Source organism: Bubalus kerabau, chromosome 9 (genome assembly GCF_029407905.1).
Source record: "Bubalus kerabau isolate K-KA32 ecotype Philippines breed swamp buffalo chromosome 9, PCC_UOA_SB_1v2, whole genome shotgun sequence".
In the NCBI taxonomy this organism is placed as follows: Eukaryota; Metazoa; Chordata; class Mammalia; order Artiodactyla; family Bovidae; genus Bubalus; species Bubalus kerabau.
In genome coordinates, this window is record NC_073632.1 from 67,573,047 (window position 1) to 67,599,656 (window position 26,610).

Consider the following 26,610-nt stretch of genomic DNA (forward strand, 5'->3'; position numbering starts at 1 on the left):
CTTTCTAAGTATAGAGCACAACCTGAATAGACATATAAATAATGAACATTTGTTGGCTGCATTCCCAGCAACCATTCCCTGCTTTGCTCTCTTAAAAGTCTCTAGATCTTTCTTCTGGTTAGCAGCTCCTTCTTCTCAAACCTCACAACTCAGTGAGTCCTAGATCTAAGATAAAGACATTCATAACTTCAAACCCCATCTCCATTCTTCAGTCAAGGGTATAGTTGCCAAAGTTTAAAGTTCCTTGTTCTTCTGAAGCAGCTATCAAAAGAGATGCTGTCATTGTACTAGACAATGTGATATGTCACATGAAAAATGAAATGGCTAGAGCATGCATTCTTAATGGGGGTGATATCATCTCCCAGTGGGTGAAATTGGAGAGGAAAAAAAATTTACTGTCTTTACGTATAAACCAAAAATATGCATACAGTACATAAACAGATTACACAGTATATATGTAGTAGTAAAAACTCTGGGAGCTATTAAGAAAAAGTCTTAAAAGGTTCCTTAAGGGATTAACAATGGGAAAAAAGATTGAGAAACTCTGTTCTAGAATAATGGCAAATATCACAAAAAGCAGATGACAAGCAATGGAAACTCAATTACTGACGCTACCAGTAACTTAATGATTCAAATGACGCTCTTAAGTCTGTTCTAGCTCTTAGCTTTCAACTTAACTAAGCTAATAAATCCCCTTTATTGTTTAAGCAATGTTGTCTTGAGTTTTCTGTTACTCATAACAAAGTCACACTAACAGGGTAAAATACAAAACTTGTTCTGTTATGTATTGACACTGAGGATGGGTGGTACAGAGTGCTCAAACAGGGAGGGACTTCAAGTCCAGTTCAATAGCTTGATATTCAGTTCACTTCAGTTGCTCAGTCGTGTCCAACTCTTCGCGACCACATGGACTGCAGCATGCCAGGCCTCCCGGTCCATCACCAACTCCTGGAGTTTACTTAAATTCATGTCGAGTCGGTGATGCCATCCAACCATCTCATCCTCTGTCATCTCCTTCTTCTCTCGCCTTCCATCTTTCCCAGCATCAGGGTCTTTTGAAATGAGTCAGTTCTTCGCATCAGGTGGCCAAAGTACTGGAGTTTCAGCTTCAACATCAGTCCTTCCAATCAGTCCTTCAGGACTGATTTCCTTTAGGATGGACTGGTTGGACCTCCCTGCAGTCCAAGGGACTCTCAAGAGTCTTCTCCAACACCACAGTTCAAAAGCATTAATTCTTCGGTGCTCAGCTTTCTTTATAGCCCAACTCTCACATCCATACATGACTACTGGAAAAACCATAGCCTTGACTACACAGACCTTTGTTGGCAAAGTAATGTCTCTGCTTTTTAATATGCTATCTAGGTTGGTCATAGCTTTCCTCCCAAGGAGTAAGCATCTTTTAACTTCATGGCTGCAATCACCATCTGCAGTGATTTTGGACCCCCAAAAAATAAAGTCTGACACTGTTTCCACTGTTTCTCCGTCTATTTGCCATGAAGTGATGGGAACAGATGCCATGATCTTCGTTTTCTGGATGAGCTTTAAGCCAACTTTTTCACTCTCCTCTTTCACTTTCATCAAGAGGCTCTTTAGTTCATCTTCACCTTCTCCCATAAAGGTGGTGTTATCTGCATATCTGAGGTTATTGATATTTCTCCTGGCAATCTTGATTCCAGCTTGTGCTTCATCCAGCCCAGCATTTCTCATGATATACTCTGCATAGAAGTTAAATAAGCAGGGTGACAATATACAGCCTTGACATACTCCTTTCCCAATGTGGAACCAGCCTGTTGTTCCATGTCCAGTTCTAACTGTTGCTTCCTGACCTGCATACAGATTTCTCAAGAGGCAGGTCAGGGGCTCTGGTATTCTCATCTATTTCAGAATTTTCCAGTTTATTGTGGGGAGCCACACAGTCAAAGGCTTTGGCATAATCAATAAAGCAGAAATAGATGTTTTTCTGGAACTCTCTTGCTTTTTTGATGATCCAGCAGATGTTGGCAATTTGATCTCTGGTTCCTCTCTCTTTTCTAAAACCAGCTTGAACATCTGGAAGTTCACAGTTCATGTATTGTTGAAGCCTGGCTTGTCGAATTTTGAGCATTACTTTACTAGCGTTGAGTGCAATTATGTAGTAGTTTGAGCATTTTTTGGCATTGCCTTTCTTTGGGATTGGAATGAAAACTGACCTTTTCCAGTCCTGTGGCCACTGCTGAGTTTTTCTCAAATTTGCTGGCATGTTGAGTGCAGCACTTTCACAGCATCATCTTTCAGGATTTAAAATAGCTCAACTGGAATTCTATCAACTCCACTAGCTTTGTTCATAGTGATGATTCCTAAGGCCCTCTTGACTTCACATTCCAGGATGTCTGGCTCTAGGTGAGTGATCACACCATCGTGATCATCTGGATATCTGGAAATTTGTGGAGACACTATAGACAAGTGACTGAAGTTCACATGAAATTGTGAGGTCTAAGCTTCCATCCTTAACTCATGAAAGTTAAAAAAATTAAAAGGAATACAAAGTCAAAATTCAGGTGAACTGATTAAAATTCCCCTCCCTCAATTCTCTAGATTCAAAGTATATTATTTATGATTCTTTAATTGCAAATAACAAAAATACAACTTGAATCAGCTTAAATGAAAAATGTGAATGTACCAGCTCATGAAATTAAAAGGCGCTTACTCCTTGGAAGGAAAGTTATGACCAACCTAGATAGCATACTAAAAAGCATACATTATTTTGCCAACAAAGGTCCATCTAGTCAAGGCTATGGTTTTCCCAGTGGTCATGTATGGATGTAAGAGTTGGACTGTGAAGAAAGCTGAGCACCAAAGAATTGATGCTTTTGAACTGTGGTGTTGGAGAAGACTCTTGAGAGTGCCTTGGACTGCACGGAGATCCAACCAGTCCATCCTAAAGGAGATCAGTCCTGGGTGTTCTTTGGAAGGACTGATGCTGAAGCTGAAACTCCAGTACTTTGGCCACCTTATGCGAAGAGTTGACTCATTGGAAAAGACCCTGATGCTGGGAGGCATTGAGGGCAGGAAGAGAAGGGGACGCCAGAGGATGAGATGGCTGGATGGCATCACTAACTCGATGGACGTGAGTTTGAGTGAACTCTGGGAGATGGTGATGGACAGGGAGGCCTGGCGTGCTGCGATTCATGGGGTCGCAAAGAGTCAGACATGACTGAGCGACTGAACTGAACTGAACCAGCTCATAAAATCAAATCACAGAATGAGAGCAGTACACTGGGCCTTAAGGATGATAAGATCCGGAGTCATAAGCACTGCTGAGAGCTGGGACTTTAAAAAAAAAGAAAAAAGAAAAACTGCAAGCAAATAGCAAAAGGATTGATTTTAGATTACTATCAACATCAGAAGTCCAAATCTATGCATAAAATATAGAAGCAGAAGTATTAAGGTAGATGTTCAAGATCATGAAGGAGATTCACTTTGAAATGCATCCAACAAAATAAGAAAGACGTACACATGAGACGATGCATAGACAGATATATGATAAAACAAGTACAGTAAAATGCTAATGATAGCATCCTACCAGTAAGTATATAGTTGTTTACTGTGAAATTCTTTCAACTTTTCTGTATTTCGATATTTTTATAACAAAATTTTGGGGGAAAAAAAAAAACAAGCAGAACACCATCATGACTATGGTGACTAATCCCTTGTCTGCAGTATTTTAGTTCTAAACTGAAGGTACAGAAAACAGATCATGCACTCCATGAAAGTTAGGACTGGCAAAAGTATTCATTCAGCCAAAACATAAAAGAATTATCTCTTGAATTCCCACTTGGTAGCATCCACTGTTTTAAGATCAAAGTGTTAAAGAAAAAGTAAATATGACCTGTGAGTGAAAGGACAAGGTTAAAAGGTGACCATCCTAGTTTGGGAATTTGAGTAAAGAAATGACAGGTAAAAATGGTTATCCCATTAATTTAATATGCTTCCACTTGGTGGTTGTTTTTTGTTTAGTTGTTCAGTCGTGTCCGACTGGAAAAGGAATGGAGAAGGAAATGGCAACCCACTCCAGTATTCTTGCCTTGGAAATCCCATAGGTTGTAGCCTTCCAGACTCCTCTGCCCATGGGATTTCCCAGGCAAGAATACTGGAGTGGGTTGCCATTTCCTTCTCCATTCTATTTAGTTATTAGTGCACTAATTAAGCATCATTTTATTGTAATACACAGAAATAAAGCTCTGATTTTTCACCTGGACAACTGAGTAGATAATGGGATCCTTCATGGAGACAGAAAATGCACACAAAGAATATATATGTAGTAGGTGATAACTTGTGTATTTGTTTTTGGAATCTTAAAGTTCATGCGCTAAGTTACGTCTAAACAGATATGTTCAATAGGTCCAGAATTCAGGAAAAATTTGAAAACTCGAAGAGATTGTGAGTTATCATCATAAAAGTGGTCAATACCCTGGGTAAGATCACGCAGAGATTGCTCTGTGAAAGAAATTATTCTTTCTTCCATTCTCTTACCCATTCACCAAATTATCATTGTTATTAACACTACAAATAAAAAAAAGACACACTGTCTTCCAGGAGTTCATAACTTCTTAATTGCCCAATTCAATGACCTTTTCGGAATCCAAACGTTGGTTAGCTATTCCTTACTTGAAAAACTCTCCTCCGCTGATATTCCCATCACCATTCCCCTCACTTTCTCCTTTCTGTTTCCTTTTTGGTCTCCTACTGAGATAGAACTTGACCTTCACAACGTTTCATTCTTCATCTCTAACTCCAATTTTCCCAATTAGGCTTTAGGTCAAACTGACTGATGTTTAACAGATAGTTTAAAATTAAAAATTGTGTTGATAGTACAACACAGGAAATACTTTTCACCTTCGAAATATACTGAGCTAGGTGCTTGTGAGAATCATAATTTACTCCCGAGCCTGTTTACTCCTGTCCTGAAAATGGCAACAAAAATATTTAATTTGCAAGGCTACTGTTAATGATAAAATATGGATACATAAATGTAAAGCATTCAGCACAAAGCACTGCACTCCGACATGTACCAATACATCCTATAAGTTCAAATGATCGACAAATTATGCCAAATCATAAGTATCTACCCTACCTAAAATTAACTTCTGTTCGTGAGCCTATATAGTATTATTCAGGTTTACATACGCTGGCTCGCTGTGTATTATTTTCTTTAGAATCTCTGATAGCATCAGGGACTGGCTCAAAGTAACAGTAGCAAATCGCTTCCCTCCAAACACAAAATACATTTTCCTAGGCTTTTTAAGAAATAGTGCAGTTTAGCTTAGGAGTGAAACTGAATAGTAAGCTTCATCACAAAAACTCAATCCAATACTACCCCGTCCATCTGCAGGTCTCTGAGAGAAAAGGGAGCGGGGCCAAAACATACTTCACCAAACAAAGTTGAAACTGTAGCTTTTATCTTTCCCGCTGGTTCCTAATGGACCAACCGTACTGGGATTCCATCGTGCTCTGCGCCACTTCCGTTCGCGCGTTTTAAATACGTCACAGGTCAGCTCTCGCGGTATCATCGCTTTGCTGAAGGCCCTTAATAAAGGTCTCGCGAAATTTGTCCCTCAGGTCCAAACTAGCCTCTCACCCTCCCCCACCCCACCTCTACCCCACCCCACCCCCAACCTGTCCTTCCTTTCTCCGTCTCAGTTACCGAATTCTCCCCTCCCCTCCCTTGATCTCAAGGCCCTCCTCTTGTTTCCGATTTCTGGCCGGAACCGGAAGTTAGGTGGGCGGGGCCGGGCGGCGGAAAACGCAGCTGAGCCGGAGCCGGGACTCGGCTGTGGCCGCTGTCCCTGTCCCCGCCACGGATCGCCGTGGCTCCAGGTTGAAGGTCGGTCCGGAGGCGGGTGGGCGCGGGTCTCCCCCGGACTGTCCGGGCGGCAGCCTTCCCGGGCCCCCCGGGCTCCGCGAGGGATCATGTCTACAGCCTCCGCCGCTTCTTCTTCCTCCTCGTCTTCCGCCGGTGAGATGATCGAAGCCCCCTCCCAAGTCCTCAACTTTGAAGAGATAGACTACAAGGAGATCGAGGTGGAAGAGGTGAGCGAGGCCTGGCACGGAGGCTCGGGCCCTGGCCTGTCCCGGACTCTGCCTGGTCCTGACTCTAAAGGCGCCTCCCCAACCCCTCTATTTCTCGGGACCCACCCGGGAATCCCCACACCCCACAGAGACCGGGTGTAAAGGAGCTCTCCGCGTTCAGCTGCTCTGGGGTAGCTCTCTTTTTTTCTCACTTTAGCACTCTTGAGTTTGGATTTAATACTCCGGTGCTTGGAGTTTGGATCATCTCAAACGGAAAAGGATAAACTGGTGCGACCGTCTGGTCCACCAGTTCTAGAATCTGTAAGTAGTAAAATATATCAAAGACCATGGCCGTTTTGGAGTTTTAGTTCTCCAAAACGTGGTGTTCTTAAGGGTCAAGGAATATATTATGTTCGACTTCTGGCTCAGCATCTGGCACGCAGTGGGTGCTCAATGGATGCTTCGTAAATTAATACATCCACAAGTCTTAATAGTTTTTCCAGGTACCGAATAGGTGTTTCGCCAATTCCATAGAGCAGTAGCTATATTAAATGTTATTTAATAGCCTTCAATTAGACTAATTTAGGCTAATTTCACCATTAGTAATGTAGACTGGTTCAGGATGAAAAAATGTTTCAGGTAGCATATTCTGAAGAAATAACGAGTGATTTCAGTGACAACTAGAATGTGAGATCAGACCAGAAATCGCTGTTATAAAACCTGAATACATCCTTTATTCTGCAGTATTTAAAATTATTTTGGAGCAAGGTAACAATGTGCCTTTAGCACGTTGCTTCTTTTCAATGAACAGAGGTTGGTTGTATAGACCATAAAATTTAGAAAACTGAAAGCTATGTATATTTTAAAGACACTTTAGAAAGTATTAAAACTTCGGTTGGAAATAGTATTTATTATTTACCATTTGTTTATCATTTAAGAAATTTACTAAGCACCCTGCATTACATACACCCACGAGAATCCTGCGTGTTCTCAGAGAATTGTCTCTACTTTAAAATTTTTAAGTTACTTTTAGACAGTGGTAAGCTAAAAGTAGTGAGATAATTATCCTTCAACGAATGATTTTTTTTTTCCTATGCATGTTTTGGAAGAATAATGGATTACTTTATTTTTACGCTTAAAATAATCCTAAAGATCGCTGAAAACAGCCTCATTTTACAAGATAGGGTAAGTGGGAAGAGCAAACCCTTGGAGTTAGATGAAGGTTCAGTGTATCAGCTATGCCATTTATTAGCTGTGTGATCTGGAGCAAGTTTCCTGACTAACCTTTTTGAGCTTTAGTTTCCTTAACTATAAAATGATTATAATTTCTACTTCATTTTATTTGTATGAGACTTCATTAGGCAATACATGCAAGACATCCAACTCAGAGCCTGACACACATTACTAGGCAACTGAGTTCCAGAGAGGAACTGTGACCTCCTTTAAGGTCATATGGCTAAAAGAAGGACCCATATTTTGGAAGAGGGGGAGGTTTTGTGTGTGTGTGTGTGTGTGTGTGTGTGTGTGTGTGTGTGTTTTTCTATTGAGACTATGATAAATTCTTTTTTCAGAATTGGATAGTTGATCCCGCTTTCATGGCTAACATTCTTTCTTTTTTAAGAATAAAAATTCAGTGAGTCAGTATAAAAGAATTGCAGTTTTTAAATAAGCATTTACGTCTACTCTGTGGCGAACTGCTATGCTTGTAGACTACAAATTGTTATATAATAATAACTTGTACTTCGTGGTCTACCAAATGTTTTCAGAGACTTACATCATCTGATTTTTACAACCTTAGTTTTCCCGCACTGCTTTCTGAAGCATTTTACGTTCTTGGCTATTAGTAAAGTCTCATCTCTCCTTTAACTACTCTTTCCCCAAAGCTATTTAACTTCCTATTTGGGTTCTGTTTCCAAAGACCCTTCCTTTAGTTTAGATGACGTTTCAACTATTCTTTAGTAGATTTAGGACATTCCTGAAGAGTAAATTTTTGTTTCTAGATGAAATTTTCTTACGTTAGGTAGTCTTTTAATTTTGTTCTTTTCAGTTTTTATTACTCAGTTTATTTTCATGTTAAAGATTTGAACTTAGACCTTTCTAATGTTAAAACCATTACATAATTTTCATCATATTCTTTATTTTCACATTAAAGCAGTATTACTATATAATCTAGGAAGCACCATGGGCACTCATTATTTCTCAACTTAGATTCTGCTCTCAGCTTAAAATCATGAATAAGAGAAACAGAGAAAGATGACTAGAAACAAAAAGTATTTTATATTGATTTCATTATTTTATATGGTACCAGTATATTGCCTACAAATGAAGAAAATCATATTCTGTTTCTCAAATAACAGTGTAATTGAATCAGCATTATACTGATTCAGTTAGAAACTGTGTATAAAGAAAAATACTCTGACCATAGGCCAAATATGCACTCATTTCACAGATGCATATTTTTAAGGCATCAGCTGATTTTAATCCTTACATTTCTTATACCATGACTCAGTAATAATCAGTGTGAAACTTTCTAAATTCAGTTTTGATATCAAGTTATCAGGTCTCAGCATTAGAAACCTGTGTAGGCTTTTTTTAAAATTTTTAAGTCATTTAGCTTTTATCATTCTGGATCTGACTGAATTGTAAGTTATCTATCAGCACATTGGGGACTAGGTTGCAAGAATTGATAGAGGCAGTGTGGTGTGGTTAAAATAAAAGTGTACTGGGCTGGGCATTTAGAAAATATAGATGCCATACTGATTCTGCCATCATGTATTTCAGTAACTTTGAGCAAATCACGTCATTTTTCTGAGCTTCTTGATTTCTCACGTAAAAAGAGAGATTGAACAAGATAATTTAAGGTTTCTTCCAGTTCTAAAATGAAATCACACTTACTGTTTCACATTTTTTCTAGCATTTATGCTCTGTTTCCACAGTCAGCTTTAAGGACAGTGATCATGATGAAATGTGGTTTATGACCGCTGCTGCTAAGTCACTTCGGTCGTGTCCGACTCTGTGCGACCCCATAGATGGCAGCCCACCAGGCTCCCTCATCCCTGGGATTCTCCAGGCAAGAACACTGGAGTGGGTTGCCATTTCCTTCTCCAATGCATCAAAGTGAAAAGGGAAAGTGAAGTCGCTAATCCTAATTAAATAGGGCAAACGATACTCCCGTTTTATAGGTATTGACAACCAGTCATAGGGTTTGATTTGCCAGAAGCCTTATATCTAAGTACATGGTAGAGCAGGGAATTGAGTTTGAGATTTCACACTCCTGAGTCATTTGCTCTTTCCTCTTGGATTTATAAGGTACCTTCGGTTCTTTCGGAAGTCACTTTGTCGCCAAACCTTATTGTAAGAATGGGAAACAAAATACCAATTTCATTTATAATAGCTGGTCTCCAGCACCTAATGAACATTCTTTTCTGTGCTAAGATTATGAAAGATGAGTGAAGGATCCTAAGGTTCTCTTCTTAAAAACTTTGACTTATCCTGAGACTAGATTTTCAGAACCATAAATTAAAACTATGAATGTAATGTGAATTGCACACTTAAGCAATAATTTGAAAGTAGAGTTTATCACAGAAGGCTCCATTTAGCAGGAAAGATTTTGAAACTAGATTTTGAATAAAGTAAGCATTAAATTGGGAAAGATACTAAAATGAATTTTTTGTAGTTGTTCCTCTGCCTCTAATGCTCTTTTCCCTAGAATTTCATTGACCTGTTCTCACCATTCGAGTCCCATTCAGATGGTGGTGGTGGTGGTGGTGGTGTATTCATTAAGTCGTGTCCACCTTTTGCAACCCCAGGGACTGTAGCCTGCCAGGCTCCTCTGTCTGTGGGACTCTCCAGGCAAGAATACTAGAGTAGGTTGCCATTTCCTTCTCCAGTGTTACTTCCTTGGAAAAGCTTTCCCTGAGCAACCTAGATCTTTGTCAGTTCTAATATCCTTCATGACACTTAGCTGTCACTGAAAGTAGGTATCCCTCAGCAAAGTTTAACTTGATTCACACTTTTAACTCCAATGCCTAGCATCCAAAGGTTTTCTATAAACAGTTGCTGAATGAGTAAATGAAGTTACTGCAGCATAATCATGAGAATTCTAGTGTCCATCTGGTTCTCTTTATGTGAGCTGGTTCTTTTATGTGATTAAACCAGAGGTTAAGATAAGTTAGTGATTTGGCTAACGCAGCATTTACACTAAAAATAAAATCTGATTCTCTTTGCAAATGTTGATTTCATTGCAATTAATTATACCTAGCAAATAGTTTGGTTTAACCAGGGGTAAAAGATTCTGCAGAGGTCAGGTGCTATAACAATACAAGCCATGTATTAGTGGGCCTTTACTAAAATGCTAAAAAGACCCTTTTTGGCATGGTCACTTTTTAAAGGGGAGATCCACAGTGTTGACATTAAGAATAGCATATGTGCAATGCACATATAATAATTGGATACTTTATATGTTCTTAGAGACATGCAGAGGTTTTGTTTTAAATTGAAATACAGAAAGAGCTTTGATAGTGTTGTACATTTTGTGATTTTTTTATGTTAAATGTGTGGGCAACTGATAATAGAGAGAGCCTAACTTATAGTGGCCTGAATAAACTGTCTATAGATTTGTAATTAGTATTAATATTAAGAATATTCAGAATTATTAATAAGCACTTCCATGTGAAACTTGATTGTTGGTTTCAGGAGAAACGTGTAATTGTTATCACAGTGAAGAGGTAGCCACAGTGATAACATTTATAGTGTGCCTGTGTAACTTAAAAGATGACATGTGCATATTATTTGAAAGAAAGGCCTGTTTAAAGGGTCAGATGTCTTATGGCTGATTTTAAAAAGTCTGAATAATCAACTTTAGTTTTGTGTTATAAAGTCTGTCTTGTCAGCAGGTGGCAGTTCTATTGAAGTTAATAGATATTGAAGTTCTCCAAGTTCTAATAAATGTTCAGATCTATGCTTGTTCTGTCATGTCCCAAATTTCTAGCCAGAGCAATGGCAGCACGGCCAGGGTCCATTCACGTAGATCACAGGTCAGGGCCAAAGCAAACTGACAGCTACAGTCACTGAACTAAAAATAACATGAATTGGACTCAATTACGAATTATTTCATAGTAAATTAAGAGTGCAAGGGTGCACACCCTTTTCCATTTAGTTTTCGTTTAGATGGTTTTTTTGTTTTTAAAAACCTGACTTGACAAAGGAATGGAGTGTTTGTCCATCTTAAAGAAATTAGTTTTTAAAGGAGTTGCTTTCTTTGAACCCGTACACCAAATTTTGATTTTGGTATTTTTGCCTTTAGTATTAATTGCATGGAAATATTTTTCTTCCATCATTTCATATTCTTCTGCTGCGCTTTTTTATATTCAGAAATTAAATTTAAATCTGCTTTACTACATGAGACTAAAATTGTGGATCCCAAACCATGAGGGCTAAACCACAGGGGGAGAGGTACATATAATAAGAGAATTAATCTGAAAACATTTTAATTTAGAAAACAGTCATATGTTCAGAAGGAAATATTTCTCATTTGACTTCCCTTTTAAAACCAAAGTTCTCGCTGCATTCCTTTGTTTTTCTATTTTTATAGATGAGGGATTGTGAAAAATATCTGAAATATTTATTTCTGGGTTCACCACTTTGGATGGATGTGTCCATTGGGGGAGATACTGGTAATTTGGACATATGCCATTTTTTACACTCTTGGTGAAAACTGATCTTTGGGGAGAGCTGTCCATTCACAATAATTGTTAATAATAATATGTTATGAGTACAATCGAAAAAGCATATTTGATTGTGAACTTGAATTAGAAATTTGGTAGTAAGTAAAAAGTGACTTCCTTTCATTGTTTTGAAGTTTGAATATTAGTTTCTTTTGTTATTTACCTCAGTTGCCATTGTGTCTCAGTTTGCCATCTATGCCACTGTTTTCTTCTGATATACCATGTGTCAAGAACAACAATGCATTGCTCTCAAGAATTCTCCTTTTCCTTTCTTCCTGCTGAAAATATCATGTCAGTGGTCTGAAAAACTTCCATAGACCGTATCAGCAGTAAGCGAAGGCTCTCTGGTCTGTGTGATGGTTTCCAATGAGATATCTTGTCTCACTGTTAGTTATGGTTTTAATACAACCTGATACAGTCATTCTCAAATATCAAAATCACCTGAAGGGCTTGTTAAAATCCAGATTGCTGGACCCGACCCTCAGACTCAGTAATTCTAGGTGGGAACCTGAGAATTACATTTTCACAAATTTCCAGGTGATGCAAGTACTTCTGACCCAGAGATTACACTTAGAGAGCCATTGACTTAATGCTTTTGCTGTTTTTATATTTGCTTTCTTTTTGCTGGTTTCTTCTTCCCCTGTGTTCTAAATGTTGAAGTGCTTCAAAGCTCAGTTCCGGGACCCCAGTGTTCACGTGTTATTTTTTGGTCACCACACCCAAGGGATTGATTCGAAGTACCAACTAAATGCTAGTGACTCTCCCAAGTCTTTAATATTCTGCCTGACTTCTTGACTCATGTTTCCACTTTCTTTCTTGATATCTCTACTCAGATATCTAAATAGGCATCTTAGGCTTTATATGAGTAAATCAGAACTCTGTGCTGTTAAAAAAAAAAAGAAAATCTGCTTGCTTCATCCTTTCTTATCCTTTATTAAACTGTTTCTGAATCTAGACATTATAATTGACTCATGTCTTTTCCTGTCCACCTGCCCTGCCTGCATGCAGATCATCAGCAAGCTCTTTTAACTTTACCTCTAAAACATATGCTTTATGAGATGGTTGGATGGCATCACCGACTCAGAGGACGTAAGTTTGAACAAGTTCCAGGAGATAGTGAAGGACAGGAAAGCCTGGCGTGCTGCAGTCCATTGGGCTGCAAAGAGTTGGACACGGCTTAGCTGCTGAACAACAACTAAAACATATTCCCTGGCTTCCCTGATGACTCAGCAGGTAAAGAATCTGCCTGCAATTCAGGAGTGGCAGGAGACTCAGGTTAGATCCCTGGGTAGGGAAGATCCCCTGGAGTAGTAAATGGTAACCCACTCCAGTATTCTTGCCTGGGAAATCCCTTGGACAGAGGATCCTGGTGAACTAGAGTCCATGGAGTCACAGAGTCGGACATGACTGAGCACATAAACACAATAACAAGCTAAAACATATCCCAGTTCCGCTCATTTTTCTGTACTACCATCAGCCTTGTTCTCAAAGCACTTCTCTCTTGCCTGGGCTGCTTTTACAGCCTTCTGCCTGATCTCTCTCTATACATAAGCTAGCTTCCTTACAATTCATTCTTCACATACAGCCAGAATGATTTTTTTTAATGTAAAATCATATCACATTCCTCCTTAAATTCCTCTAATTGCTTCCCATCACACTTAGACTGAGATTCAGACTCCTTTTCATTGTGCCAAGAACCCTCCAGGATCCAGACTTTGTCTGTCTCTCTGGCTTTATCCTGCATCACTCTTCCCTTTTCCCACTATGTCCTGCTTACACCAAACCCTCCAAGTATTTCTCTAGGTCATCATTAAAATGTCACCTTTCTCAGTAAGGCCTAATTTAAAATTGGAGTGGGAGGAGTGCATGCATGTGTACACACACACACACACACACACATGCAATTTTGTTTCTTTTCTTAGTGCATTTATCATTTTCTTAAAACATTGTCTTTTTTATATATATATATATATATATATATAAACCTATGTATACTCACATCTTGCTTCCTCTTTGTCTCCCTGCACACAGAGAATATAAGTAGTTAGAACAAAGATTTTAGTTTAACTTGTTTAGTTCTATATCTGGAATGTGTAGGATAATGCCTAAACTGTAGATGGGGTTCAAATGTTGAATAGGAATTGTAGGGTTTTTTCCCCTCTTTAGTGTCCTTACATCAGTAGTTTCTTTGGTTCATTCCTTGTGTCATTCAAATATGAAATTAGTAACCTCCTCAGATGCCTTTCGGGGAAGGCAATGGCAACCCACTCCAGTACTCTTGCCTGGAAAATCCCGTCGACGGAGGAGCCTGGAGGGCTGCAGTCCATGGGGTCGCTGAGGGTCAGACACAACTGAGCGACTTCCCTTTCACTTTTCACTTTCATGCACTGGAGAAGGAAATGGCACCCCACTCCAGTGTTCTTGCCTGGAGAATCCCAGGGAGGGGGGAGCCTGGTGGGCTGCCATCTATGGGGTCGCACAGAGTCGGACACGACTGAAGTGACTTAGCTTAGCTGTCAGATGCCTTTTATACTATCCAGCCATAAATTTCCACGTAAGTTTGTCCCATTATTCAACTTTTTCTTTTTCTCCGTGGCAGTTTTTTATAAGCTGTTATTTATCTTATTCATCTTTTTGTTTCACATGCATGCGTGCTCAGTCATGTCTGACTCTTTGCAACCCAAAGAGTAGGCTATAGCCCACCAGGCTCCTCTGTCCATGGGATTCTGCAGGCAGGAATACCAGAGTGGGTTGCCATTTCCTCCTCTAGGGGATCTTCCTGACCCAGGAATCAAACCTGCATCTCCTACAGCTCCTTCATTTTCAGGCAGATTCTTTGCCACTTGAGCCACATGGGAAGCCCCATCTTTTTGTCTGTTGACTGTCTTTTCTTTCCTCTCCCTATCTCCCACTTAAATTGAAAGTACATTTCATGTGGATCTAGGCCTTTGTCTTATTTACGGCTATATCTCTTGTATCCCATATGGTAGCTGAATACAGTAGACATTCAAGAAATACTGGTTTAAGGAATAAATGCAGTTCATCATTCTCTTGGCATTAGCCTCACTTCACCCCTTGAAAGCAGGGGACCTTACCCATTTCTCCCCGCCTGCTAACTGGGCCCTCCCCTTTGGCTTTCATTGATTCTCTGAGATTCAGCTGAGCTCTGCATTTAGCTCCCTGTATTTTGAGCTGTCTGCCATCCAACAGCCTCCTTCCTGCAGTCAGAAGACACTTTAGTGTTCAGTTATCCTGTTTTTCTCTTGGCAGGAGTTTTTCTGTATCATTTCCATGTTCTGTCAAGGCTGAAAGAATGTGGGGCCTCCCTCTGACTGTCTCCTTTACCACACTTAACTCATTTGCAGCTTCTCATGTTGGCAGAGCCTGTCCTGTGAGGCTGCTTTCTCCTGGAGATCTCTGTGAGAAGTTGAGGAGGAGGGGGCATGGAAATAAGTCTTCTCTACTCTCGAATCCCTAAGTCTGTCCTGAAAGCTACCATCATAGACTCTCATCTCTGGCCCTTTTCAGCTGGGAAGTGTCTGTGTGTGTCTGTGTTATTGTTTTGTCTTGAATTTCTTCTCTACCTCACTTTCAACCCTTGAAGGCAGGGATCAATTCTTTATGTTTTTTCTTTTACCCCTAATATTTATGCCATTTGAAAAGATGGGAAGTCACATTTTGATTCTGTGATATGGTGATTTACAAGAAATATGAAAAGAATCCACCTGCAATGCAGGAAACCCTAGTTTGATTCCTGGGTCAGGAAGTTACCCTGGAGAAGGGATAGGCTACCCACTCCAGTATTCTTGGGCTTTCCTGGTGGCTCAGATGGTAAAGAACCCATCTGCAATGCGGCAGCCCTGGGTTGGGAAGATCCCCTGGAGGAGGGCATGGGAACCCACTGCAGTATTCCTGCCTAGAGAATCCCCATGGACAGAGGAGCCTGGCAGGCTGCAGCCCATGGGGTCACAAAGAGTTGGACATGACTGAGTGGCTAAGCACAGATGTACTTGGTCATTCAGATGACCAAAATATTTCTTCAATATATTTGGTCTTTGCAGTTTCTGGCTCACAGCTCCCAAAACCCTCTGAATTTTGTAAGTGATGAGAGATAAAGATGTCCTGAGGTTAATTTCGGACCACACCTAAGAACAGGGCTGCTTGCCAGGAGAACTGACAATGTGATTAGAGGGTTGGAACTTTCAACTCCACCCCTCTGACCTCTGGGGAGGGAGAAGGGCTGGAGGTTTAATCAATCAGCAGTGGCCAGCAGCTTAATCATTCACGCCCATTTAATGAAGCTTCACGTAAACCCAGAAGGACGGGTTTCAGAGAGCTTCCAGGTTGGCGAACACATGGGCACAGAGAGGGCATAGAAGCCTTTGGTGGGGGAGAGGTAGGGTACAACACAGTCTCGCAGAACTTAACCTGTGGGATCTGATGCTGTCTCCAGGTGGATGATGTCAGAATTGAACTCAGTGGTAGGCTATCCAGCTGGTATCTGAGAATTGCTTGAAAGTGTGGGGAAATCCCCCTCCACACACTGGAATTTAGTAATGAGAATCATTACATACACAGAAATGTAATTCATTAAGCACTGATTCTGTGCCTCTGACCTTTGAATTCACAAGTTATTTTTTTCTATAATGTATTTCAATTTACCTGTACAACCTCAGGCGTCTTGAACTTTAATCATTTCAGATCTGTTGTTTCACCATACAGGAGAAATACCACGTGGCCCTGATGCACGCAGAGGCTTCTTAATAAGTTCATGGACCTTACATGAAATGCTTGTTTTATATTTCAGAGTGTTTCCAAAAAATTGCTTTTGTAAATGAGAGGGAGAAAGTTTATCATGTCCTTAGTTGCCCACATTTTGTTCTCATGGTTTTAAGTTGCAGGCTCAGGTTAGCCATCATCTCAGCACTAGGTGGCACTTGAGCATCACAATTAGTCATGCACACCTTACACAGTTTTGGCAACAGATGCATGATACACAAATGTAATGTTTGAAATCCCTATGTGGGCATTCTTGAGAATAGCAAATGAAACAAGAGACCTGCTGAGTACCAGTTGCTTTGATGTATCTGTAAATACATGAAAAGGGAAAGAAAAGTGAAATTACTATCCACTAAGTCCTGTCTGACTGTTTTGTGACCCCATGGACTGTTGCCTGCCAGGCTCCTCTGTCCCTGGAATTCTCCAGGCAAGAATACTTGATTGGTTAGCTATTCCCTTCTGAAGCCGTTCCTTCAGGAATTTTCCTGACCCAGGTATTGAACCCATGTCTCCTGCATTGGAGGCAGATTCTTTACTGTCTGAGCCAACAGTATCAGTATCAGTTCAGTTGTTCAGTCGTGTCCAACTCTTTGCCAGTCAGACCTGAGCCACCCTTTATAAATACATAGTTGGAGAATATATTAAATTACTTCCCAGTCATTATTCATAGTACTGTTAACAGATAGGCTGGTCTCCATCCTTTCTTTCTTTACCTGATATTGTCATAATGTTGAAATTCATTTTAGGTGTGCTGTTCATTGTGGTTAATTTGAAAGAAATAAGGAGTATAACTCCTCAAACTTATTCATACCCAACTCCAAGCACTTATTATTCTTTTGTGGTATGTAAGAAAATGTCTGATTTTAACTTATGAACCCTGTAGATAATATGCTGAAGAAAATGTAAACATCTTCCTTTTACTGTTGAGAAAACAGAATCTCAAAGACATTAACTTGCCCGGTGTTGGTAGCTAGCAGGCAAACAGAATCTGTATTTAAACTCAAGTCTGTCGGGTTTAGATCCTAGGTGTGCTCTTTCCATTATTCCAGAGGTACCAGGTTTAGCCAATCGCTGTTCATTGTTAAAGTAATTGGATGCAAAGTTCAAATAAGTGACATTGACTCCTTTCCCTTATTAGAGGTACGGAGGAGGGTGAGAGCCTAATTAGCAGGAGGTCCATGAGCACCAAGGACCAGGAATGGAAAAAGAAAAGTCACCAGAATCAAGACAACTCAGTTTCCTTTAGGCTGACGGCATACAGGCTTCCCAGGTGGCTTGGTGGTAAAGAATCCACCTGCCAAGCAGGAACGCAGGTTTGATCCCTGGGTCCAGAAGATCCCCTGGAGGAGGGCATGGCAACCCACTCCAGGCTTGCCTGGAAAATCCCATGAACAGAGGAGCCTGGTGGGCACCAGTCCACAGGGTCACAGACGAGTCAGACACGACTTACGGCCTAAACAACAATGACATCAAGGGCTGAATATAAAGTGAATTGTTTATTATATACTCTGTGTTTCAAATCCTGGCTTCTCTGACCCTGTGATCTTGGGCAGCTTAGCAACTGTGTGACTCAGTTTACTTACCTTTAAAATGGAGGAGGATTAAATATGTTAATGCACTTAAGCACATAGACTAGTACCTGGCACATGGTAAACATTCACTGAATGTTAACTATTTGGGTAGTTTTATACATTAAGCAACATGAGAAATGTCCATACTGCTTTGTGTAATGTTTGAAGTGGAATTTGAGTTATGGCTAGAGTGGCCATCCATCTCAGCTTACAACTAACTATCCTGGTATCTATTAGCACCTGTTTCTTACTCTGGAAAAAGTTTGCCTAAAGTGAAGACTTCCTCCAAGAGAAGATGTAACTGCTCCTTTCTGATGCATGATACAGATTTGCGTGCATGCATGTGAAGTCGCTTCAGTTGTAGCTTACTGTTTGTGACCTCATGACCTGCCTGGCTTCTCTGTCCATGGGATTCTCCAGGCGAGAATACTGGTGTGGGTTGCCATTTCCTTCTCAGCTCAGTGCCTACTAAATAGAAGGTACATCATTGGTGAGAACTGTAGATTTTTCGCTTAAGGAGGTACTTAGATCCTTTGGAATTTGAAAGATTGAAGTAAATGGCACATAACTAAGGTCATTTTCAGTGATAAAATAGACTGATTTTGTTCTAACAAGTATCAAAAGTTATTCTTTTGTTGTTATTTTAATATAATGGCGAATTTCGAACATCAGTAAACGTAGAGTAGCATGAGAGAGGAATGAACTCGAGAGCTACCTATCAGCTTCAACAATAATACAACATGTGGTCAGTTTTTATTTTGTAACTTAAAAAAGTAACTTTAATGAGATATATTTTACATATCATAAAATTTAGCCACTTAAAGTGTACAGTAATTTGTACAATTTCCTAAGTTGTGCAAACATCACCAGAAGTCTGTTTTCAAACATTTTCATCGCCTGGGATTCTTCTTCATCGAAATGGGATTCTTCCTACCCGTTTACAGTTACTCCCAGTTTCCACTCTCAGCCCCAAACAACGACTGACCTACTGTTTATCCCCAAAGATTTGCCTTGTACAGACATTTCATATAACTGGAGTCGTACAGTGTGTGGTCTCTTGTGCCTGTCATTTGAGCTTAGTGTTTTTAAGGTTCATCCAAGTTGTAGCATGTATCAGTTGTTTGTTCCTTTTTCTTGACAAATACATTCCAGTGTATAATATGCTGTGTTTTGTCTGTCCTTCACAATGGCCAGTCTTATCATCTATATTTTTATCCTTTCCCCTCTACTCCCTACCCCACTGAACTATTTAAAAGCTATTTTTAATTTCATAAATATAAGAGCTTAAAACATTGATTATGTTTCTACTTTCTGTTTTTGTTTTTCCAAACCATCTTCTCTGTATCTTCTCATTCATCTTGCCTGTCTTAATTTGTTTTCTGTCTTTAAGAGTCCTTTTTTTTTTTTGGTTTTGGTTTTGAGAATGAAGAGGTGTCTAGACTATAAACTTTCAAAGACAGAGACAGTGCCTTTCATTGTCTCCTTGTTTTAATGAAAATTCATACTGGCTCTGTGGCAAATCCAGATCATGATGATTTCTAAAATCTTCTTTAACCTTTCAGGTTTGCTTCAGCATTATATGGTGGGTGGATCTATTTGTTTCTGATTCTCATGGGGTTTTTTTGTTTGTTTGCTTTTAACTCAGGTTGTTGGAAGAGGAGCTTTTGGAGTAGTATGCAAAGCCAAGTGGAGAGCAAAAGATGTTGCCATTAAACAAATAGAAAGTGAATCTGAGAGGAAAGCTTTTATTGTAGAGGTAAGTTGGAAAGTCATTTCTGTTGTATAGTTCTTTACCTAAGATACTCTGTGAATTTGATATTTGTGAAAAACAAAGTGTTTCTCAATTGTTATTTCTCTGTGTTCTTAAACATCAGCAATTTAGTTGAACTAAAGGGAATGCCATAGGAACATTTTTTCATTCATACTCTTAGTTCTGATTAAAAATTAGAAGAGAGATTTAGCTGCATAAATGAAGTCATCCCTGAATTAAAATACAGTCTCTTCCATGTAATTCTGATCTATTTCAAGGCATAGAATTTAAATTTTAAAATAGAAATGGTAATCTCTCCCATTATCTAAAGTTAAGAAGGGAAATTTTATGCATTCATTTTTGACTGAACATTTTAAGAAATTCGAATGAGATTATTTTAAGGAAAAATTATGTCAAATTGGCTTTTCTCATTTAGCATGAAAATTTATAGCTGTTCTCTTACAGATTTGATGATGGAGAATTCGATAATCATGATATTATTTATTATCAGGTTTATTCTTTTATGCTGTTTTCTATATTAGATTACAGTATTTGAATAAATCAGTGATTTTATAACTTTTTAACTCCATTGGTCAACAGAAGTGGTCTTTACCTTATAAACTTTCTGAATTTTTATCTGTGATTTTATTTAATTATAATGTCAAAATATACTTCCTGATATTTTTAAATGCATAACATGAGGAAATGAGAAATTAGTTGTGATATGATGAAGTAGATTTTGTAAATTAGTTGAATGAATTGAGAGATACTGATGAATGGTTTGATGTCATCATGAGGAAAAATGATCTGTAGTCCAACAGTCTGGCTTTATCTTGCCTTATTCACAGTTTTTATTTATGGTTTAAATGAGGATATTGATCAGATACTGTTGTATTGGCAGTTTCCTAAAACTAGATAAAAATCATATGTATTAAAGTCTAGGAATCCAGTCAAAAAGATGATAATAGCTTGGAGGAAAAAATTTTTCATCCAAGTTATAGATACACGTGATTTAAATTGTTGAATGGTTCTCCATGCATTTTTATTAAAAATCCCGTGTATCTCCTCTCATCAAGTTTTCTGCTTCTCAGAGGCAACTACTTTGAGCTCATCCTTAGTTTTGTTTGATGTCCCTCAATCCAAACTCACACCTTCTCTAAAGAAGGTATTTTTATATTTCTATCTCTGTGTTTATCTCTGCATTAAATATATATCTATATTTAGAGAAGATATTATTATACCTTCTCCAAAGGATCAACCTCTAATCTTGTTGTGTTTTTTTGTTTTTTTTTTTACTTTACCATATTGTATTGGTTTTGCCATACATCAACATGAATCCACCACGGGTGTACACGTGTTCCCCATCCTGAGCCCCCTTCCCACCTCCCTCCCCGTACCATCCCTCTGGGTCATCCCAGTGCACCAGCCCCCAGCATCCTGTATCATACATCGAACCTGGACTGGCGATTCATTTCATATATGATATTATACCTGTTTCAATGCCATTCTCCCAAATCATCCCACCCTTGCCCTCTCCCACAGAGTCCATAAGACTGTTCTATACATCTGTGTCTCTTTTGCTGTCTCGCATACAGGGTTATTGTTACCATCTTTATAAATTCCATATATATGCGTTAGTATACTGTATTGGTGTTTTTCTTTCTGGCTTACTTCACTCTGTATAATAGACTCCAGTTTCATCCACCTCATTAGAACTGATTCAAATGTATTCTTTTTAATGGCTGAGTAATACTCCATTGTGTATATGTACCACAGCTTTCTTATCCATTCATCTGCTGATGACATCTAGGTTGCTTCCATGTCCTGGCTATTATAAACAGCGCTGCGATGAACATTGGGGTACACATGTCTCTTTTGATTCTGATTTCCTCGGTGTTATGCCCAGCAGTGGGATTGCTGGGTCGTATGGCAGTTCTGTTTCCAGATTTTTAAGGAGTCTCCACACTTCTCCGTAGAGGCTGTAGTAGTTTGCATTCCCACCAACAGTGGAAGAGGGTTCCCTTTTCTCCACACCCTCTCCAGCATTTATTGCTTAATCTCTAATCTTTGGGACAATAAAGAGGCTTTCACTAGCTGTTTGAAGACAGGGAAGGAGGGAATCTTTGGCTTAATTTTAAGTGATCTCTTTGTCCTTTTATTAGTAATTGCTTATGTGAATAGCTGCCTGGTACTGTCCTCACTCCCCAACCTTTTGGAGGTTTTAGAGTTAAATCTGGTTGCTTCTCACTTTTTCTCATTTCCTTTTAGGTCTGCAGTGTCAGTTATTGCTACTCATTTGCTTTCCAACTTCAAAAAATGTGTGCTGTTTCCTCATATCATGTTTTCTTCATCTTTCTGAGTTTGTCTTGAAAAAAAGTACCTTTCCTCTTTTGGTAGTATTTGATGGGGGAGCAAGAGTAAATGCTTGAACAATCTGCTATCTAAAGCTCAGTACTTCAGAATCTTAACACGGTGAAATATAATAAATAGTGATATTAAGTCTCTTAGGACTAAAAATCTAGAAATGTTGGCTGTAGAAAAGTACAGCTTTCTAGTAGCATGTGGCAAAAAGGTTTACCTTTGGGCTTCATATGAGCCAGCAGTATTATGTAGATAATAGAGAAGGAGAGGAAGAAGAAAGGGGAAGAAGCAGAAAAGGGGGAGAAGAAAGAGTATGGAGCAGTTTGGGGGGATACGTTGATATTAATTTGAGATATAGAGCAAGAGAAATGAGTACAGCCAAACCACTCATGGATCTCACTATGAATCATTGGATTGGATTTGATTGGATAAAACTGGAAGTACGGAGACCAATTAGAAGGAGGCTATAGTAATTAATTAATACATTGGTTCAGATTGGAATTGCTAAGGCAAAGGCAGTTGTAATGGGAACTGAGAAGAGGGAATTAATTCAGGAGATAGGAGGTGGAGGGAAGAGAATGCAAGAGTACAGATTTTAAGTCAGACAAACCAAAATTCAAACTCTGGTTCTACTACTTCCTAGCTCTAGGGTATTTAGCAACTCATTTAACCTACTCTGAGCCTTATCTTCAGGGTACCTCATCTTTAAAATGAAAATAATAATACCTGCCTTGCAAAGTTGTGAGGATTATACAGTATCTGTAAAGTGCCTCCCAGTGCCCAGCATAGAGTAGGTAGAGTATTCCTTCAACCATAGCTGTGAAGATGAAGGTGATGTGATGATACGGCTTCCTCTGGTTTGGATAGCTCAGCTCAGTGCCATCTCAGGGATGGCCTAACATTTCTTGGCAAACTTAATTGCTTCTTATTGTACTCACGCCTTGTTCGTAACTCCTGTTATAGCACTTTGCATGTTGCTTTAATTATTAGTGTTTGTATCTCTCCCACGACTAATCTGTGAGAACTCCAGGGCAGGGATTCTGTACCATTGTGGGCAGGTACTTATGATCACGGTGCCTGCTACATAGGAAACAGTGATTGTTGAAGGATTAAACTAATGTTTTGTACAACCTTAAGATTTGAATGATACTGTGAGATCACTTCTTCAAAAGTTAGCACTTTTCAAAAGAAACCTTTTTTTGTTACAGCTTCGACAGTTGTCACGTGTGAACCATCCTAACATCGTAAAGCTATATGGAGCCTGCTTGAATCCAGTAAGTTTGCCATTTTTTCACTTTACTCTGTCTGTGAGAAAAAACATGGCAGATACATGCAGCTGTGTAGTTTATGAAGCTGTTTTGATCTGTCGTATTATTTCTAAAAAAAAAAAAAATCATACCGTGTGTGCTTCTAATCTGTTAGCAACACGGTATAAGGGAAGAGTTATCTTGGGTGGTCTTATCCAGTAACCTCATCTTCTTTGGAGGTTCAAAATAACCTGTGATAGCCTCTGTTCATTTGCGCTGGAAAGTGAAAGTGAAGTCGCTCAGTCGTGTCCGACTCTTTGCGACCCCATGGACTGCAGCCTACCAGGCTCCTCTGTCCATGGGATTTTCCAGGCAATAGTACTGGAGTGGATTGCCATTTCCTTCTCCAGGGGAAAAATCCCCAAAGATCTTGTGATTATGTTTTTATATACATCTCCACACTTAGACAGTGGGCCCCTAGAAGACAAGGTCTTAGATCATGATACCTTTTTTTTTTCCCCTGTAGTGCTATTCAGACACTGGGGACCAAAAGAATGATTTTTAAATGCATTTATAAAATCAAAGCTTGATCTAAGTTGTCTCTCAAGTTCCCTAGGATGCTGTAGCTCTGTGGTTAATTATTCCGACATATGTTTCCTTCAGGTGTGTCTTGTAATGGAATATGCTGAAGGGGGCTCCTTGTATAATGGTGAGTGTCATTAGACCTGTCTTCATTAGAGTAAAATAATTGAAAAGCTTTTAATACAAACTGTAAGTTACTTAATGTTCTTCACAATTTATCCTCAGAGTCCCAAAAGGAGATAGTTAAGAAAAGAAATCTGCCAAAGATTAAAAATCTGCTAAAGACAAGAGGCTACAACATTAGTATGTGAAATTTAGATGTCTAAGTATAGTAATCTTTTAAATTGATGGTACTTTTCATAATGTTAAAAGCATCACTTGCTTTTTAAATAGATTTTAAAGTATCTTCATACTTACAGCCTTTTCTTTTTGCCCTGTCTTAGCTTTCAGTCTCCTCATTTTAGAACTTTTTAACTACACATCCTTATTCTTCTTTATTTTGCTTTTTTTTCCCCCAAAAAGTAAATTTGTGAAAATGTTCACTTTATGGAACATTTTAGTAACAATGAAAGGAAACTGTATTATTTAGTTCCCTTTATAGAACAGAGCTAAACCATTTAGTTACCTGTGTAGAACAGAGCTGTTTCACTCTAAGAAACACCAACCATATATATAGTCTCTTGTCACACCATTTTTATAACATGTAGCATTTTCTTTAGCTATGTCTCCTGCTCATGTGTTTGTCATTGTTAATGGCTGTCTAATACTTCTGTGTTTTATTTTGAATTACTTCTAGTTTTTAGCTATTATAGAAAGCATAATTGTAAACATTTCAGTGCACATTATTTTGTTTTCTTCTATACTGTTTGTATCTCTCTGAAAGTACAGTATGCTATCAGATGCTTATAATTTATATTATTTTGTGCAAGACTGCATCTATTGAGATTAAAAAATGTGGTAATATATATTAATTGTATTTGAATGTCCTATTTAGATGTCCTATTTGGATGTCCTATTAAATGTTAGGTACTTATGTGGTAGTTATCCATTTGAAATCATTAGCTGTTTCTATCTTTTTATTAAAAAAAGAAGGACAAGCAGGACTGATGGGAGCATGTGCAGGAAAATGCCCAGTCATGTGTTCTGACAGTGCTGTGTTCACCTTGTGTCTTTTGTTATATGCAATAAAGTTCTTTTTAGTTTGTGCCTTCCTTTTGCAGTGCTGCATGGTGCTGAACCATTGCCATATTACACCGCTGCCCACGCAATGAGTTGGTGTTTACAGTGTTCCCAAGGAGTGGCTTATCTTCACAGCATGCAGCCCAAAGCTCTAATCCACAGGGACCTGAAACCACCAAAGTAAGTTCTAATAATGTGGTCTCTCTCTCAGCACCCCCACCCACTCCTGAATTTAAGCTGGTTATTGCACATCAGTTTTTCTTTTCTCTTCCCTTTTAGCTTGCTGAAGAATGTTTATTTTTATTCTTTTAACATTGTTTATTTTTAACACACCTCCATCATTTAGCCATCTAAACTTGCATTTTAGAACGTTGTCTTCAGTGGCATTTTTATTTCAGTGGCATCTTTATTTTTAATAACTTCTGCTTAGACCAGCGTACTTCTAGAGTCTGGTAGTCTGTGCGTCCTGTTTTGTGCCCACAGTATGTATTGGTTTCCCTGAACAGTTTCGTGAGAGCAGAGACAAGCCTGTCTTGATCCCCACTGTATCCCTAATAAGCACAGTGTCCACACATAGTCAGCATTCCACCACACTACACAGGGTGGTTATTTTGTTTGCATTTTTTTTATAATGGTTTTATAATGGTGGTTATATTATTTGCATTTTCAGAGAAAGGCAAAGGGCATTGCTGGCACATCTGAGTAGAAACTGAAAATACTCTGAATTTCTTTATATTGTGGATTCTGGGACTTTGAAAGAACTTCGAAATTCCCTAAATAAATATTTTTAAAGGCTAAAACTTCAGAGATTCCCCCCCCCCCCCCCCAGGGGTACTCAAGTTAAAGAAAACATACATATTTTTGTCCCCATTTCTCTCTAATTTTTCTCTTTTCTATCCACCTGTGACAAAAAATCCCCCTGTGCCCTTTCTCCTCTACTGCTGGCCATCACATGGGTTCTCAGATAAGAGGTTTCCCCTAGGAAATCAGTCAGAAGTATTACATTCTCTTGACAGTGATTTAAAGCATCACAGTATCCCTTCCAGGTGGAACTTCCCACTCTCCTTTCTAATCTGACGCACTCTACATAGGTTTCAACTCTTGGAATCTCCGTTCTCACTAGTGTACCTTATTTCCACCTCCAAGCTTAAACTGATTTCTCTTTCCCTGGGTCCTTGGTCAAATAATGTTTAAGTCCCAGGTTTATGATACTTCTTTTTAACTTGACTCCCGAGATTGTTGTTGTAGCTACCTATCTTGGCTAGTAAAGAAGAAAGCAGATTTTTTGGTCCCTGTTTTGGGAGATTGTGTTCTCCTTTCCTCTCTCCCCAGATTAACGGAGTTGAATTATCAAAGCAATTTGGTGA

The 26,610-nt window shown here is 39.0% G+C and overlaps 1 protein-coding gene and 1 long non-coding RNA gene across 8 annotated transcripts in view; one reads left to right on the top strand and one right to left on the bottom strand.

Moving 5' to 3' along the window:
* Positions 1–5,529, bottom strand: part of LOC129619946 (uncharacterized) — a 95,657-nt gene extending 90,128 nt beyond the window's left edge. For all 3 annotated transcript variants that reach the window (XR_008698309.1, XR_008698308.1, XR_008698307.1), the window contains exon 1: positions 5,408–5,529. This is a non-coding gene — a long non-coding RNA (uncharacterized LOC129619946). The remainder of the gene's footprint in view (positions 1–5,407) is intronic.
* A 164-nt stretch (positions 5,530–5,693) lies between these two features.
* MAP3K7 (mitogen-activated protein kinase kinase kinase 7) overlaps positions 5,694–26,610 on the top strand; it is a 63,651-nt gene continuing 42,734 nt past the window's right edge. For 3 of the 5 annotated variants that reach the window (XR_008698306.1, XR_008698305.1, XM_055535466.1), the window contains exons 1-5: positions 5,703–6,069; positions 19,770–19,880; positions 23,444–23,509; positions 24,146–24,191; positions 25,285–25,423. Coding sequence is in view for 3 of the 5 variants with exons in the window: in XM_055535466.1 (XP_055391441.1) it covers positions 5,950–6,069; positions 19,770–19,880; positions 23,444–23,509; positions 24,146–24,191; positions 25,285–25,423 (482 nt within the window). In the remaining 2 variants the exon portion in view is untranslated. Of the gene's footprint in view, positions 6,070–19,769; positions 19,881–23,443; positions 23,510–24,145; positions 24,192–25,284; positions 25,424–26,610 lie in introns of all 5 variants that reach the window. The other 2 variants (XM_055535468.1, XM_055535467.1) reach the window with 2 other exon arrangements.